General features: G+C 39.2%; 1 protein-coding gene across 2 annotated transcripts in view; it reads left to right on the forward strand.

Moving 5' to 3' along the window:
• Positions 1-306: 306 nt before the first annotated feature.
• The window catches only part of SPOCK3 (SPARC (osteonectin), cwcv and kazal like domains proteoglycan 3), a 379,716-nt gene continuing 361,471 nt past the window's right edge, over positions 307-18,551 (forward strand). The window contains exon 1 of one of the 2 annotated variants that reach the window (XM_072928424.1): positions 307-574. In XM_072928424.1, coding sequence (XP_072784525.1) covers positions 486-574 — 89 coding nt within the window. In that variant the 5' untranslated portion in view covers positions 307-485. The remainder of the gene's footprint in view (positions 575-18,551) is intronic. The other variant, XM_072928423.1, reaches the window with a different exon arrangement.

An 18,551-nucleotide genomic window follows, 5' to 3' on the forward strand; every position in this document is an offset into this window, starting at 1 on the left:
TATTTTTCTTTGTAGGCAGAAGATGCAAGCACTCAATTTAAAGAAGCAGCCGTGATGTGCATGCTGCAGTCAACACAAAAATCCCTTCTAACTGTGCAAGACAGACACTGCTATTTATATGATGCAGAAAGGTTTTACTTCTCTTTTTATAATAAATGTAGTTGCTATAGAGATATCTGAAACTCATCACTGTCTCTAGCTACATTCTGTGACCTATTATTCCTGAGGAATAGTCCCCAAAGCATCATAGCAGTTGGTTACAATTTTCCTCTTCCTAAAAATTGCCCATTCCCTCTGCATGAATTGCTGAAATAAAGGGGTTGTCGGCAGATGATCTAGGCATAGCTGTAGGAAGTTATTTTGCCACTGGCAAAACTGTTGCAAAATGAAGAGAAACCATATATCTGAGAAGATATTTTCTGCCTTTGTTCTGATTCTTTGGCAGCCAGGAGACTCTATCCAGTGATGCAACTTCTGATCTCTAAATGTTCAACTTGTCAGTGCTCTGCTCTCCAGAGGCATGGGGAAAGGCACAGTGCTTATTCCAAAGTGTGAGGAGGGATCCAGTTCCCAGGTATGGTGTTTTCATTTATTGTTGTAAAAGCATATTAGCATACACAAAATAATCATTAATTAAGAAAATGCTGGCAAATGGGTTGCTGGTTATTAAATGAAAAAAACCAGTACAGCAGCTGGTCACAGATAAAAGAGCTTACAGAAGTTGATCTCATACACTACATATGCATGTGTTTATAAAAAGTTTGATTAGCGGCATGTGAAAACTACTGTACAACATAAAATACTGGGTATTGAAGAGAATATGAGAGGTATCTGGGTGGAAAATTGTCTGATATACAATTGCTGGAATTAATTTGCTTTTCAAGTTCTTGTAGCTTGCAAATTTTATGGCGCTGACTCTCAAATGAGCTTGCATTGCACCTCTGTGATTATTATGGGAGAATTTACAGCAGGACATAGGGCAGTTGGCCATGGATCTACCTCCACTTCACAGAGAGAAATAAAGCCCTATTAATCTGCTTCTCCTTAAGCTCTGGGTCCTTTTTATACCAGTTCATAATGAGGATTTTTCTATAAGGGCTTCCAGTATGGTACAATGGCACATTTCATGTCACTAACCCACCTGAATGGACACTGACCTCTTTAATTTGTGGTTTGTTTGCACAGAAGAACACCATTTTTACAAATAAAACAACCAGGACAAGTAAAATTTGTTATGTAGTTATAAAAGACATACAAGGTAAAAAATGTAGGCAAAACTAATGTAAGCAAATGTAGGGAAGCAAACAACAAATACCAGTGACAAACTTCTGACAGACTACTGTAGTTTGATATATAAATACAAATATATAGAAATTAATTTCTATTTCACTTGCCTATCAGTTCTGTTAGCTGCCATTTCATTGCTTGCATTATGGCTCTGCTATAATATATGGGGTCTTCAATATATAGTGTAATATATAGTGTAATAGTGTATTGTAATATTTTCAGTGTAATATAGTATTGTAATATTTTCAGTGTTTTTTAATGCCAATATACTTAATAAAAAAGTGAACTTAGAGAAATCTATTTTAGTTATTCAGTCTGCATTTTCCAGTTCTGAATCTTTGGAATTCCATATCTAATTGTATATGCTGCTAAGCAATCCCACTAATGTTCCTCACACCTTTGTTTTCAAAGTAGGCATCTGTTTTTAAAAAGTTATAAGATTACTTTGTGTTGGCAAAATTGTATGGCTATTTCTGTGACTTCAAGGTTAGGTGGTGGGGGAGGAATCTTCAGTTTTGTATCAAATATTTACTTAATGAAACTCCTCTTTCTAGCTCAGCAACCTGCTAGCTAGATGTACTCTAGACTGAGAACAAATGGGGACTCTATCAAAACAATTCCTTCAATTCAGAATACTGGTTTGTGACATTATCTTGCATACTGTCTAAGTTTCATGTGAGTGCAATGAAACTACTGCAAATAAAAACACCAAAACAAAGATGTCTGAATTTTATACCTATGCTTTATCATATGGTTATACTTCAATTTGTCAAAAATCCTTACCCAAGAAACTTACCCAAGAAATGTATGCTGCTCACATACAGTCTGAGCTTGGGCTTGTCACTTGCAAATAGCTGTTTTCTTTTACACACTCAGCATATAATTGTGCTAATTCAGGAGCACATGCAACACAAAGACCTGGAAAGTGTTAATTTACAGGCCTGGTTCAGGACAGCTCCAAGTGTTCTAGGGAAGGTGAAAAGGATCAGGTGAAGCCATTGCAAAGCAAAGGAGGTGGCAGCAGGAATAATTACCTTAGCCAACTGCCAAGTAGTTATGTTTGATGAAATACATTAAAGGGGTGGGGAGGAGAGTGGAGTATTGGGTGTATTATTTTTAAGTTATGTTTACCTGAGTGAAGAAAACAGTCCATCATAGTTTTATGCCAACTTTAGGAGAAAATAGGGGTGGTAGTTCATATTTGAAGGTTGTTTTAGGTGCCTGTGATTTAAAGGAGATAAGTAGGTAGGGATTTTAATTTTATTTCACTGTCTGCATTCTGCTGCGGATGTTTCTCCCCTCTGTATATTCCTCTCATTTTAGGCTTCACCTTGAGCTTTGTAACAACTTACCATGTCTGTAAACTAATAACTCAGATTAAGTCACTAAGAGTTGTTTTTATGTGTCCTGTAAATTTGGTAAGTGAATTAATCAGCCAACTACTGATTTAGGAAAACTTCTCCTGTGTTTGCTTTTTGGGTTTAGTTGCCCCTCTGTTTGTAAATGTTTGCCATCAAAAAATCACACAAAGTGTAAGAAGGCAGATTATGGTTGGTGGGTTTTGTTCTGAAGTTCTAAGAAAATAAGCCCTGATAAGATGAAATAGAAGGTGTTTTTTTTAATTATAGAGTGAAAGGATTCATTCAGGAAAAGGTAACCTCTAAACTGAGGGGGAGAAATATTATTTAGAACTGGAGTGTGGCTTGGCACTCTGCCGAGGGTAAGTCGCAGGGTATTGATGCAGCACGGCAGGAGCAGATTGGAGAATCTGATGGCAATCTTCTTTCATTTACTGTCATGCTGGGTGAATAGGGTAGAACACCAATTGCTTATATGACTAAGGAATATTGAGAAAGTACTGAATGAATTTTACCTGTCTTCCTTAGCAATTTAGCTGCTGGAAATTATTGCAAGCTAGTATCATAAGATCAGTTAGCATGAAGAACTGTCGTTGGAGAACATCTGTGTTTAAATGATGAAGCAGTGCTATCATAAAGATTTCTAAATTCTTGTGCTACATATATTTGTGTGAGTAATCATGAGTAGTAATAAGATAACAGATGTTATTTATTTTTTTTACGAGTTAAGGAAATGGCCTAGATATGGGACTTTTCAATGAAGAGGTGATATAAAAACCAGAGGGTGGTATGCTGCTGGTATATCTGAAAAGCTAGACGAGTCAGCATACTGCTTTAATGTCTGGAAGAGTTCCAGGTTTAATGAGCATTTAAGCTCCTTTCTGCTGTGGGAACAGCATAATGAATACTGACAAGTCTGTTGCAGGTTGGCTGACACAGCTGTCCTCAAAATTCAAGGGCTTTCATAGTTGCCCATCCCTGAGTTCTTCACTGTTTTTGAGTAACTCCCTGGCCCCAGACCCAGTATTCTTCCTGACAACGAAAGCAAGTCAAAGACTTGGAAAATTAGTTTCTTGCCACTTCTGGAAGTGATAAAGTGTAGTGTCATCTTAAAAACTAAAACTTCTCCTGCATTTCAGTGTGCTGTGCATAAATGTCAATCTTTGTTATGTACTGTTCTGTACATACATATTTGGGGAAGAAAGTGATGGAAATTCAGAATGCTGCCATCGCTGAATAATTGTGGAGTAAACTTCTTTTACTGAGCAAAACTTTGAACACAAGTGAAAGGAACCAAGTGTGTTGCACAACACTGCTCCTTGTCCTTATACTGCCAGCAAGTAGGGCTGTTTTAAAGAAGCATAAAAGAGAAATAGCCAGGGTAGTTATCAGGTGAACTGTGATGGGCTTCTGCTATGCCTGTATATTCTGCTAGGTAGTGAAGGCTCAATCTTCTCAAAGATGGCACATGAGCCATCAGAGAAGAATTTGTTATTCCACAGAGATGAATATAGGGAGAAAAGTATCAAGTACAGTGAAATAGAGAGGAAAAAAAACCCAATTTTTATTTTAGTTGGGGAGGGTACACCATGTAAGTCTGTGGATGCCTAGCAGTGGGTTTTGTATGTATTTAAGAAAAGTTGCTCAAAATCTCCTCTTCAGCAAGAGATACTTCATTGTGTACCAAACCTGACAACCACTGTGAAGAAAGAGCTCTCAGAGGCACCTGAGATAATGAATTACTTGCAGGAGCCTGTCCTAAGGCCTGGCAGTATGAATCTTCCCTCATTCAAGCCTTCCATAATGTCCTGTGCACCTATTATTTTTAGAGCACAAGCTGAAACTCTCCTGAAGGTGACATAATTTGGTGCAGACCAAGTTTTAGAAAGAATTTGAAGCAAAATCTATGATGTAATATTATGCTGGTTTTTTTTTTTTTTTAGAAACTCTGTCACAGCAAATGAATAGTAAAATGTAGCTCCTAAAAGATGGATCTTATTTTTAAATAGCAGCTTTGGCAGGTGAGACATCTAAGGGGCTTACAAGGTTTACATCTGTTACATTCAAAGTACACTTCTGGAACACTGGGTCACCCTAAAAAACAGTAGGTGGTAGCAAGGTTGGTTGATTGTGGGACAATCAGAGCACAAGAGCTTCCTATGTAACTTGGAACTGCACTTGCTCTGGATAGAAATGATTCTTGAGTGGTTTAGTGTTTTGAATATTAGGTATTTGGTTTTTTTTTTCCTTTTTTCTGCAAGCAGTTGATATGAAAAGCTGCAACTGAAATCAGGGCCCTAAATGTCAAATCCACCTTTTGTGTGTAAGTTGCTAGATTTTTATTCAACCATTCATTATAAATCATCCTTGGTGTAGGCTGGAAAGGGCCTTTGGAACCATATAGTTGCAATCCCTGATCAACTTGCTTATTTTTACTTTGCAGTGAGAAAGAGTATGTAGCTTTTTGATCTGGTTCAAAATATTTCAGATAAAATGTACTCAGCTTCAGACAGCTTCAGTAAGTAGTGTGACTAATTCATTAACAATACCTCTGTTTCACATTTGCTTTTAACTTTCACTCCCACCAGATGACAAAAGAAATTAGAGGTGTGAGAGATGAATTTCTGGGCTTTGTGCTGGGAACTCTCTTGTCCCCAGTGTTCCAGACTATGTGTATTTGTAGTTTGATCTGGACTAGTTTTCATGTTCACTTCACTTATTAGTGATGCCCTTTCTTATATGAGAGCAATAACCCTGACAGGAGAAATTCAGTTTGTGAATTGTTCTCAAATCTGAATCCTACAGAGTTAAACTCATGTCGAGTAGCCCCGTGCTTCTCCTTCAAGCGCTTTGAGGCTTGCTGATTGAAAACACTTATCAAATTGAGCTAAATTAGTGTACTACAAATTTGGTATGCTCAATTTAGCATTACTGTAAAAATCCATTTGGGATAATAGACTTTGCCCCAGGGATTTAGAAGAGTCACAAGGAAAAAAATTTTGTCTTGGACTGCTAATTAAAAATCAGTAGCATTGGGAAATGTTTCATGCTTCTGTCTAATTTTTGACAAATATGAATCACAGAATATCCTGAGCTGGTAGTGACCCACAAGGATCATCAGAATCCCACTCCTGACTCTGCACAGGACAGTCTCAAGAGTCACACCATGTACCTGAGAGCCTTGTCCAAATATTCCTTGAACTCTGTCAGGCTTGGTGCTGTAATCACTTCTCTGGGGAGCTGCTCCAGTGCCCAGCTGCCCTCTGGGTGAAGAACCTAATATCCAAACTAAACCTGCCCTAACAGAGCTTCAGGCTATTCCCTTAGGTCCTGTCACTGGTCACCACAGAGGAGAGATCAGTGCCTGTCCTTCTGCCTTCTTCTTGTGACAAAATTGTAACTATAATGAGGTCTTCCCTCAGTCTCCTCTTCTCCAGGCTGAACAGACCAAAATGCTGTCTGATATGGCTTCTCATATGGCTTCACCATCTCAAGGCCCTTCACCATCTTTGTTGCCCTCCTCTTGACTCTCTCTAACAGCTTGGTAACTTTATATTGAGGCCCCCAGCAGTTGAGGGGGTGAAGTTTTCTTTCTGTAGTGCTGCTCTCTAACCTCTTGCATCCTGGGCTGTACGTGTGTGATAGATTCTCTAGATAAGTTAATGCACAGAGATATTAATGAAGACTGTGGAGGTCTATTACAGTGACTCTTCTGCAACACTAGCCTTGTAGTGCCTTTGAGTCCTGCCTTTCTTTATAGATGACCTGAGCTGAAAAATGGGATCAGGGCACAAGGCTGTTGGTGTCCAGAAGGGCTGTTAGCTTTGCAGATCACTGGTGTTTAGGAAAAGGACTATATTAACAATTTAACAATATAAAGTGCAGCTATAAGACATTGAAATACTAATGCCACAAGAAAAAGGTAAGTCTTTGCAGTAAGGTGTACAGTCTTGAAATTGCAGTCAAAGCTGGTTTTCATCCACCATTTCTGAAGGCATCTTAGGACACAGAATTTTTTGGTTTTATTTATTTTAGCAAAATTGAGTGTATCTAGGCATGCCATTGCTCTTTGTTAATATGCAGAAGGGTTGAATAAAAGGAAAAGAGAGAAGCAAGTAGACAATTAAGACAACTTTGTGTAAGGAGACAATGGAACCAGGCTGCAATTTAGGATACAGTCTAGCTGTAAAAGGAAATTATTTTTGTGCATACCTTGATGGGAGTGGGAGAAAAAGAAGTCTCAACTTCTTTCTCCACAAGAGCCCTCATAAATCTAGAGAATTTATTATAATTGACTTTCGCAGCACAGAAATTGTGTTCATGATCTAGGAGGCCTCTTCTAGTCTTCATTAGCAGAAACTGTCTTGTAGTTATGATCTACTTGGCTTTACCTTTACAGGAAAATAACATAATACTGTTTAAGGGAATATTTGTAAATTCTTCTCTAACAAATGATATGTATCTCCATTAGTGTAAATAAGCTTTCTTCCATCCAGTGTGGGGAACATGAAAATAATTTTATTATCCTTGGTGCCAGAAAGAGTATTCTGAATTATAAATATATGTATTAATTATTCTGTTGATAGCTGTAGCATAATTTTTCTGCTATATTATTGATTTTAGTCACAAAATGTAACTTTTCACTAATTGTCATGGACAAGAAAGCCAAGTAAAATATTGGGGGGAAAAAAAGTATGATGACAAAAATTGGAAAGCCTTCTGCCTCTGCTCAAGCCTCTACCCCCAATGAAAGATTGTGTGTGTCTTCTTCATAGGATACGATGTATTGTGTAATGCAGATGTAAATCCAGTTAATTTTTCACAGAAGTTGCACCCTCCCTCCCCTGCAGGGAATATTATTAATTCTGAATATAGCAAAGATTGGCACCAGTGTAATTATGCAGAAAATCTTCTTGTCATCACTTTGAATGTTACTTAAGCTGCTGCTTCTGTTTTCCCCACTACTGGAGACTGCAGTCTACTGAGCTCCTACTGAGCATGCAGGAACACAGTCTGGAGTTTGTGTGCATTTCAGTATAGAAAACTGAAGATTGTTGTTGGAGAGTGGAGTAAAAATCGTTGTGCCTCTATGCATTGTTTTCTGGACTGGATCTTTGAGGTTGGATTCTGTATCCAGAATGCTGCAAAATAATTTATTGAGGATTTCAGATGCTTTTGTGAAGAAAGTTTTTGCAGTAAGCTGAAGCAGGAAAGTGCTTCTATGCCCTTAAGAATGTGGAAAAATATTTAAAATATGAATATGTTAATTTTAGTGTAATACAGAGCATGAAGAAAAATCTTAAAAACATCACCTTCTAAACAAAGAATACTTTCTAATACACCTAAAGCACTTTAATCAAAACAGTATTACTTTTAATATATATTGTCAGGTTTATGAAGTGTGTTCTGAACTAATCTCTGACCTACACATATATTCCTGGAAACTTGCAAGTTGTGCACTTTTGCCCAGCTCATATTGCATTCAGCCCAATGTAAAGCTAAGCATCCTGGTGACTGAATATTGATTTTTCTGGGAGAGCTGCATTCCCTACACTTCAATTTGGATTCTATGAAAATTGAACTCCTGGTTGTATGCAAGTGCTCACAGAAGAAAACCCATTCTATAAAGAAAAGTAAGTCTTATAAAGAGCTATTAAAATACAAATAGAATATGTATTTTTGGGGAGAATAGTGATGTGTTTCAGGGTTTTTGATATAACCAGGTCCCAAACACTGGTTGCTGCTATGTTCTGTCCAACTCCTGCCTCTCTGATGTGCAGGACACAATGGCAGCAGTGGCTCTTCAAGTAATGCTGTCTTGCTGCCCAGAATGTGTCAGCACTGACCAAAAGTAACATTGCTTAGAGATTCTGAGTGTCAAATTGAAGATAAAGGCTTGGCTCTTTTTCAGACTGTTCATCTTCACTGATGCCAAAGGCTGCTATTGATTTTAAAACCAACTCAAGGCTCCACATATATTTTTATGTTTTTTTAATGTGCTAGATAGCCAGCATATAAAAGCTAATGAGGAAAGTATTGCAAAAAAGCAAAATGATCTTTTAGACGTGCAGTGCTTGTAAGGAATACAATTTAAATTGTTGTGATGGCATCTTTTTTGCCTCCACTGTGCTTTCAGGGAGCAATCTTCTTTTCTAGTGAAGAAAAGTCAAAATGCCTTATTTATACTACACACATGCATAATTTTTTTGGCATCTTGCTTTTAAACGAAGACTTCAATATGTTTTCCGTAAATTACTCTTTGAAAGGCAAGCTCTGTAATTCTTTAAATACATGAGAATATACTTTATTCAAAGTCTCACACTTCTATTTCCCTTATGTTTTATAAAGGTCATTTTCGGTATTGCATGCTTTTGGATGTTGTTTTATATCAATCATTGTATCAGTTGAGTTCTTGATGATAAAATCCAAAGCACCGGGCTAGTGAAAGTTGTACTCTTGTTACTCAACTCTGTTGTAAATCATTTGAGGGGGAAGTATGTTGATCATAAAATTGTCATTGTAGAGGTCACTGACGGTCATCTCCCCAGAATGAATTTCATTCAGAAATTTGGTTTAGGTCTTGAACAGGGTTACAGAGCACACAGCTATCTGCTGTGTGGGGAGGAGACCCATCAGGGTCTGGGGTGTCTGCATGCCCTTGCTCTGAAGAAGGGCTGGTGCAGCAGGAGGGGGGCATGCTGCAGCCTTTGCCAAGGCTGGAATTCCTGGGTGGTCAACCCTGAAGCCTGAGGGGTGGGGCTGTGTGGAGGCTGGGATGACTGGAAAACCCAGTAAACTCCTGGTATGTCCAATAGGTTTAGAAGGCTTGGCCGCCCCCAGGGATTTTTCCAAAGAGCTACTCCCCAGGCAGAGTGCCTGGCTGGTCTGGCTCTTCTTTCCTTGGTCCAGGCCTTACATTTGCCCTGACTGAACTTCATCCTCTCTTCGTACCCTTCCCCAAGCTTGCCTGGGGTCTTCTAGGTGGCAGCTCTGCCCAGGACCTTGTTTGCTGCCTTTTGGAGGAGAAGTGCAGTACGACCCTTGGTTAGGGTAGAGCTGAATTGGTAAAAATATAATTGTGAATTAAATTTATTCCAGTGTGCATTCATTTTTTTGTTTTCACAAGCTTTTACTGCATATACATTTTTGTGTTTTGTCATAGCCATTGTGAAAGGAATTTGGGATTTTGTTTGTGCTGTTTTGGTGTTATTTTTGAGAAGAGGAGCACTGTTACCTAAGTGACAGCAGTGAGAATCTGGGTGCTGATGCTTAACCTAGTACAGGCTGTTACTGCTGTAGGGAACAGTTCTTGTGGGCAATATGCCACTAGGTAGAAAAGGGATGGCTGCCCTACAGCATGGGCAGGCTAGAGTCCTATGCAAATGTTACTTGGATGTTCAGTGGTATTTGATATGCATCTCTTGGGGTGAATGTTTTTGAGATGAAGTAAACAAGAAAAGGTCTGCTGGACTACAGCCTTAGTGGTATATTAGCAGGAAATACTAATGAGCCTTGCAATTCTGTTTTCAATATAATGTTTGTTTTTTTCTAACGGGTGCTACCCTACCTACCTCTGCCAATAGGGTGATGTACTCTTTGCAATGATAGCAATACCATTATATTCTGAGAAATAGATCTGTGGAGCTGGCATATTTTATAGAACTGTTTATATTGACAGTGTTAGTATTCAAAATCCTCATGTGGGTCGATCATTAAAGCTCATTTAAAAACCATCGGAGGGTTGCTTATAGCTCAAATACAGTGCAAGGAATTTAAATCTTGATTATGTGCAGAGAGATATATGAAATAGAATTTGTAGTCACAATGCATTTCTTGATTGTGAATCCATAATATATTATTGTTTCTTCAGGGAGTTGAAGAGATGCCATTAATGTAAAAGGTGAAAGTGTTCATTAAATCAGTGGTGCAGTACTAGGCTCTTAATTTGATAAAATGAGACTTAGAATTGGGTAACTGCTGCACTTCTGGCTTTTTTTAAACACTCTGCTGGTTGCGGTAGTGAGTTCAGTGTTTTGACGAAGTGCATAACTTAATCCTTTAAGGCATATTCCCTGCTTTAAGTGATATATAGCACTCCATAATTAATCCATAGGTAAAGTGTAGATTTTACCATAGTTGATGGCTAAGATTTTCTTGGATCTTCTTAGTGTTCAAGGCTAGATTTTAAGAAGACAGTTACTAAATCTGATAATATTCCTCTTGTTTTATAATATATGATTTGATTTCTAAAGTTTGTTTGTTTCTGCTCAGCTGGTTAGTTTTAAGTCCTGAATAATTGAAATATTTGAAATTTTTAGTTGTTTTTCAAAACATACAAAACACATGTAGTTGAAAATTTTTATTTCAGCATTAAAGTATTTATTTGAAAGAGCTCAAAGCCTGCTGAAGTTCTTAAGTTTGGTTGAACAGAGGGCTTTGGCTGTATAAATGGTATTGTACAAAAGGAAAAAAAATGTTTCTCCCTGTGCTATGCTGATCCACACATATTCTTCCTGTTGCTCTGCACTAAAATACTGCTAAAGTTTGAATATGTGGAAGGTTATTTGTATCTGTATGCATACCAGTACAGTATCCTTACTATACACATGGAAAATGAAAGTATCAGCATGGAGACCCGGAGCTCAAGTTCTGCTCATGTCATTCTGGAAGGATAGTAAACATTGGCTTGCTAGCAAGCAGAGTGAGTGCATGGGTTCAGAGCTTTGTAAAGGATCTTTTAAGGAACAAATTGGCCTGGTCTTTGTACCTGGATTCATGCAGTGTGAACTTCAATATATCAGTGGGATGCTGCATTTGAAACCACATCTGAAATGGGGCACTGGGATCCACTGCACTCTGTGGAAAAGCTGCCAGGTTCTCCAGGGGCTGCTGTCTCTGGGCATCTGTGTCTGTGACCTGGGGCTAGAAGATGGTGCAGATCTGGCTGCTGGTTAACAGCAATGTGGTGGAGCCTCGGGCTGTAGCACATCAGAACAAAATTAACTCTGCTTGTAAGCCAGTTGTTAATGTAGAAGCACCTGATAGAAGAACTGTGACTGCCTCTCTGGTGCTGATAACACACTGTAAAATAAGTAAATAGAATAACTGTTTTAATGCCATGCTTTATCATAGGGAGCTGTTCTCTAACTCAGAATAACTTGTTTAGTTTATTTGCCTAGATTTCGAGGAAAGCTATAAGACTACTAGGTTATATTAAATAAATCTGTTTGTTCTGATCCAGGAAATATTGTTCTCTTGTGGTTTGGGGGGGTTATTTTAACAGAGATGATTTGATATTGAAATACTTACTAAAGAAAGGCAGCTATTCTAAACATCTAATTATGTAGAAAACTTCAGGCTGAACATTGAGCACTGTAATTAGCTGAAAATTACTAGCTGAATCTGGACAAAATATTTTCCTTTGGCATTTTGCTCCACACCTCTAGGTCAAAAGAGAAATCAAACCTGCAAATGCTGGAGGCGCTGTCAAAACAAAATAACCAAAGCAAGAAACAAGATGCTTTTTAATTTCTATCTATTATTTTCAAACTTTTTCAACTTGCCTTCTGTAAAATAACTGCAAGATGCTATATAATTTACTACTGTTCTTAATTAAACTTCAAGGTACTGAGCAAGGAGGTGAGGTCAACAGATGAAGCTGAACATAAGTAAAAAGATCAGATTCTGGGAGCAGATAGCACCAAAGTACAAACATGATTAGAAGCTTTTCAGCCCCTTTTCTAGTCTCAAGGATAATTTGAAATAGAGAGCCTTGCAATTGGCTGAATGAGAGCTCCTTTCTAAAGAGGCCTGTGAGACACAACTGTGATGTGTGTCTATTTTTCACTCTAGACACAAACATAAGAGGTTATTGGTAGCATAGTCATGGACTATTTATGTCAGTGAAGTATGAACCCAAAAAATGCTAAGTTAGTGCCCCTAAGCAAGTTGTAAGTTTAAACTGGCCTGGTACCAGACGGCAGCTGACTGTGAATGGAGCCCTCAGTGGGCTTGAGTGTTTTCTGGTCAACATGAGTTTAGACATTTCTTCTAATTTTGATTCATAATGGGCACTAGTGGACTCCCAACAGCTCTTCAGATGTGATTGATGAATATGGGTCTGTGCTCAGACAACATGAGAGGGTTTTCAAAGTGGGAACATGTCCCACTTTGGCATATTCTTATTGACAGGTGTAGAACACTTTTCTCTGTGAGGCTGGTCTGCATGGCATCTAGGAAGAGCCCAGAAGAAACGAACTGTGAATCTGGTTTCCCCAGGGGCACACCAATCATCTGACCTTAAAACTTGTTCACCATTTGAGAAATCAGTGTTGCTTGCAGATATCTTACATTAATCTTTCAATAAACCTGTCTAGGTACAGAAACCGTCGTCTAGTCTTTTTTCAAAGCTGAAAGGGTAGTGCCTGAATGTGATTCTGTGGTTCTATGCCATGATTCTCTATAGCTGAGGATAAAACTTAAAAGCAGTACAGGATTTAGTGGAGTATAACTTATCTAATGGGATTTTATGTCTTGACTCTTTTATGTACTGTTCCTCAGATGTTAGCTTTTAGAGTTTTAGAAAATACCTGTGGAATCACATCAGACTTCTCTCAGCGCTGCCCCATCAATTTCCATTCATATATTTTAGGCTGTCAGTTGTTCCTGATGGATCTATGCCTGAGCAATGTGGCTCATAGTCAGCCCTCCTCTGTTTAGAGATGGTTTTAGATGGACAACTGAATGCTTTGGTTAAAATGCAGGAAACTCTTTCGACAGCATATGCTTAGCAACTAATGCTTTGCGACACAACACTTGGTTTTTTGGAGGCTTGAATCACACTCAATTAGCAGGTGAGGAAAAGGAACATAAATGCTTGTTTTGATGGTTTTGTAGTAATTTACTGTTTCTTAAAACTGTTTAGTACAAATGATACTGGGATGAAATGCCAGTAGTATCAGTGAATTGAACAGAAGGCAATGTGTCTGCTGCCTTTGTAAATAATATTTTCTTTCAGTCATGGGGCCAAGATTTGGACTGAACAAAGTGAGAACTTTTTTATCAATCATTTTAGAAGGCATAGAAAAGACAGAGTAAAAAGCTGTCAAGGACTATTGTGTGTGTAGCAACCTAAAGAAATCTGCATGATCATGAAACATTGTCAGAACTTCCTAGGTAGCTTTTTGGTTTATTTTTCATTAATCTCTGCAACAAGTGAGATGACTATATTTATTTTAAAAAAATTTTTCCTGTCACTTGCTTTAGCTGTTATGTGGTCCCTGAGAAAACCCAGAAGTGTGAAGGATGTTCATTCTTCCTGAACTATTCAAGAGCAAATGAGTAGGTTGTAACTTTCAAGCCTGAGCAGCCTTTGTCTGAGAGAACCAGCAATAGTGTTTTCTGGCCAAAAAGGGTAGAACATGTGCAATCTAAAGTCTAAAAAGAAAATAAAAAAATCAGAGTTTCAGCTCGAGTAAGTTCTCTGAGTTGTTCTAGGAAAGAGAAATTATGCTTTTGTAAAATGATTTAAACATACCTTTTGTCCTCTATTAGAGTGAAGACTAGGAAACTCATAAGTCATTGGTCAGTTGGTAGTGAAGAATGGAAATTCTGCTTCCTAAATGCTTATTCTGCTTAAGTTTATGAACACATTGAAACATAGAGTAATTGCAGGCTTCAGAACTATTCTGTTACTTAGAAATACTTAAAAACAATCTTGATAAAGCTCCTTTTCCCATGAGTTGCCTATCAATGAACTCTGATGTCACTTCGAAAGATAATTTTAAGGGGAATTTGTAATTGATAGATTCCATGATTGTAACAGTGTTTGAGGGTTGTTTTCATTCTAGAGTGTTGACAGATTTTCAAAATTTTAACAAATTCTGCAGGTAGAACATATGTACGTGTCAAAACTGGATAGATGAATTTAAGAGAAAAATTAGTAATTCCTTGGGGTTTTTTACTTTTAAGAAAAAAAAGTTGCAATTATTGAACTAATTTTTTTTCCTTAATATAATCTATCTCACTAGAAGTGCAAAATTTTAAAGATGGTATGTAAGATTTGTAAATGCCTTCTACAAATTGTAAGTAGTATTAAAACTTTTCCTAAATCAAGTGAAAATAATTTTACTTACAGAAAAATTCAGTAGTTTTTTCAAAGCTTTTGGAAAACACTTCTTACCAAAACATTAAGAAAAATTTAGTTTAGAGGTTTGAACAAGAAAAGTCATGAAGGAAGAGTGTAATTTTGAAGCGGAAAAAACCTTGTCATTGTGGATGAAACTGGGATTTGCTAGACCTGGTGTTCTGTCTCCAGCATACTGAGCATTGTTGGACTATTGTAATTTAACAAATGTACACGTGAGTATATGAGTATCTGAAAGGATTGCGCATAAATTCTATAAATTCTATATATACGTATAGGGATATATGTATATATGTCCTGTATACATAGGACATACATATATATCCTGTACATTTGTACAGGCTAATACTTCGGGAAAAGAACTTTTGTTATCTTTATAACTACTTGGGTTTTTTTCTCAGATGTAGTTGTAAGCAATGTTATTCTCTTCTCTACATAAACCAGATGTAAAATGCAAACTTCCAGCTTAATGTAAAGGATTCAATTACATGTTTTAGTCTTCCACTAGAAGAATACCACTAGAATGCTTCAAAGGACATGTAAAGTTCTTTTTATGATCTTATTTATGTAGCACATGGTAAATGTTAGCTCTAGGATGTAAACTTGGATTTCAAAAATAGTCAAAAAAGTTATTGAAAGGAGACTGTTTCTTTCTGTAAGGAAAATAACAACTTTCCTTTAACTTCTGAACATGATTTTAAAGCTCAGTGACAGAAACATTCAAAGTTAAATATCCCACTGTGGTTTCATCTCACACTTTGAAGACAGTGGTAGGAGGAAATAAGCATAACTTCATTGGCAGACAATGACAAATTACTTTTCAACCTGTTTAATTTTTTGTATGTGAGATTAGTTTTCTACTGGAAGGTTTCATATTCTTTTATCTGGTGTAAATCTTCCAACTTATATTTTCAAACAAACTCTCTTGTCAAATTTAGTTTTTGAGGAATCTCAAATACCATGCGTCTCCCTGCCTTATGCTATTTCTAGCTTTAGTAAGGGAGGAGAAAAAAAGAAAGAAAAACAAGAAAATAAGATATTGAGGAGATATGTCTTCATGCTACTTTTTTCATTAGATAGGAAAATAAAACCCAGAGATCCAACTATGCTGATACTTTGCCTCTGACAAAGGCCACTATCATATGCAAAGCCAAAGCAGCATCTAATTTTTCCTGCTTTATTGTCCCTGCTTTCAATATAATCAGGAGATGGAGACATCATATCCAGCTACAGCTGTTATTTATTACTGTGCCTTCAACTGAGCAGCGAGAAATTGCCTACGACAACAGAAGATTCTCTCACAAAACTGGTTTTCCCCACTCTGATCTCCTGCTTATGAGCCATGGCAAAATAGCTCAAGCTTTCTTTCTGCAGTTGCCATTAATACCAATCTACTGATCCACACTCTTTGTAGCAAATGAACTGCTGATCATCTCCTTTGCCATTCCTTACCTTGCCATCTTCCAGGTAACTCCTACCCAACCTCATCCATATCCTTAGATTACGCATCTTGTATCAATTGCTGGATACAATAAGCAAGAGTCCGTACTGTTCTTTGTGCTCCCATATTTCTAGGGACTAAGTTTACAGGGTAGAGAGGATTGTCTCCTATTTTTTCTCTAAGGTGAAAATGCATAGTGAAAATGTGCCTTTGGGTGCTGCCACATTAATAGGAAAAGCTCTGCAGAAGATACATAAAAATACCTTCAAGATGTAATTCAATCTCAACCGCCCCAAAATAAAAAAGAGTTAGCACAGTACCGCTAGTATGGAAGTAGGATGGAGCAAATTTGACAAATGAAACCTAAATTATCAATTTGTCCCATAATAGGGGGGAGGGTGTTGCCGTGAGAAACCGTCTCCGGGCGGGTGCCTGCGGGAGCATGGCGGGAGGAGGGGAGAGGCAGGGCCGCTTTTCCCCTTTGTCTCTGCGAGGCTTAGTTCTAGCGTGGGAACAGATGAAATAGCGACACGGGGCTCGGCTGGAGACACGTGCTTGTTGTGGGAGTGTGTTCCCGAGACACCGGGGCACCGAGCGGGGGCTGGTTATACCCCGTGCTGGGGGCGGGGGAGGAACATGAGCCGTGGCCAATGGGGATAGGAGGGAAGGCAGGGGAAGCCCTGGAGACCCCAGGGAGGCAGGAGCAGTGATGGAAAAGGGTTGGGGGAAGGACAGGGACAGACCGCGGGACAAGGGGAAAGGTGGGGGGGGCAGGGGCAGGGACCGACCGTGTGGCGAGGGGGAAGAGCAAGGGAATGCAGGATCAGGACAAAGGAGTGTGTGGCAAGGGGGGGAGGGGTGGGCTGGGTGGCAGGACAAAGGGGGAACGCGCAGGAAGGAGGGAGGGGGAATGGTGGGGGGGAAGAAGAGAAAATTACAAATCCTGCAACTCAGTCTTTGGAATTTACATAAAGGAAAGGGAGTTCTGAGGTAAAAACAAATTAGCAATGTTACAAATTACTGAGAAAACGTAAGTCGAGAGACATCAGGAGGTGATACACCAATCATAGTTACAATGAATGGGGCAAAAATCTTTTCCACATTACAATCTAAGATAAAGGGTACAAAATTATCATAAACACATTCTGTATCGAGGATGAAAGCAGGATTCATGACACGATGCTTGTGGTTTTTCGAATTCTAGTAGAGCAGAAGAAGCAACGTGGTTTCTCCAATTTGATTATTTGATTGTGAAGTTGGCATAGCATTGTGGGCAGCAAGTAGAGAGGATGATCTTTCCTTCTATAAGATATAACTGAATCCAAGAAGTTATTTCCAAATTATCACAAGCAATGGGGAAAACTTGTATTGAAATGATAAGGGAACTTTTGGCAAGGTACATCTAGAAGATGGCATATAGGGGTGAACTTGGGCACCACCATTTCAGGGGAAAAAAGCAGTGGAGCCCTGGTCTGGGTTTCCAGCTCCACTCCTTTCGAAGGCCCCCCCCCCCCCCCCCCCCACAGCAAAGGGGAAAGCTCTCTTACAAAGGAAGGTCCTCTAAAGGAGGGGCCTCTCTGGCGATCCCTCCCATCGGGGTGGGGGGGGCCAGAAGAAGGACTGAGGGATTAATCCAACCTCACCTCCCCCCCAATAGGGGCTGGCTCGCTGCAGGATGGTGCAGGGCCATCGGGGGAGGGGTGGGGCTGGTGGGAAAATTTGGGCGGAAGAGAAGGATCAAAGCAGGAAAATTGGATCCCTGTAGTGTGGCCAGTGCCATCTTGGGAGGGGGTGCCGCGTGCACCGCATCTCACCCAGAGAGGCATGGCCAATGCCGCCCCTAAGGGAGGATAACAGTGTCCGGCAGGGCGCTTGGGGCGGCTCGGTCGCGGCCATCCCGAAGGGAGAAGGTTTGGGAAAGTCTGTGGGGAAAAGGGAATGGGAAGCTTCGCAGAAGCTGAAGGGGAAAACTACAGGAGAAGAGCCCGACGTGGCTGGAAGCCAACGAAATGCATGGATGTGAAGGGCCTCTCTTAGGATGTTAACAATTCTCCCATAGTTGACATGTTGCCATTTACAATTCTGTCCCATTGGTGTCCTTTCAACCCCCCCTGCCCCCATAGCCCAGAATAGGGAGGAGAGGGTAGAAAAGGCAGCTTTCTAAGAAAGAGAAGGAGCTTTCCAGTATGAGTTACCCCAAAAAGACCGAGCGAGGTTGTGTCCTCCTCGGAAAAGAAAAAGCCTCCCGGCCACCAGGGACATGCAAGCCTACAGTCCCCGTCTGAGCGCGGACGGTGGTTAAAACTCAGAAAAGAAAAAA

This window comes from Taeniopygia guttata, chromosome 4 (genome assembly GCF_048771995.1).
Source record: "Taeniopygia guttata chromosome 4, bTaeGut7.mat, whole genome shotgun sequence".
In the NCBI taxonomy this organism is placed as follows: domain Eukaryota; kingdom Metazoa; phylum Chordata; class Aves; order Passeriformes; family Estrildidae; genus Taeniopygia; species Taeniopygia guttata.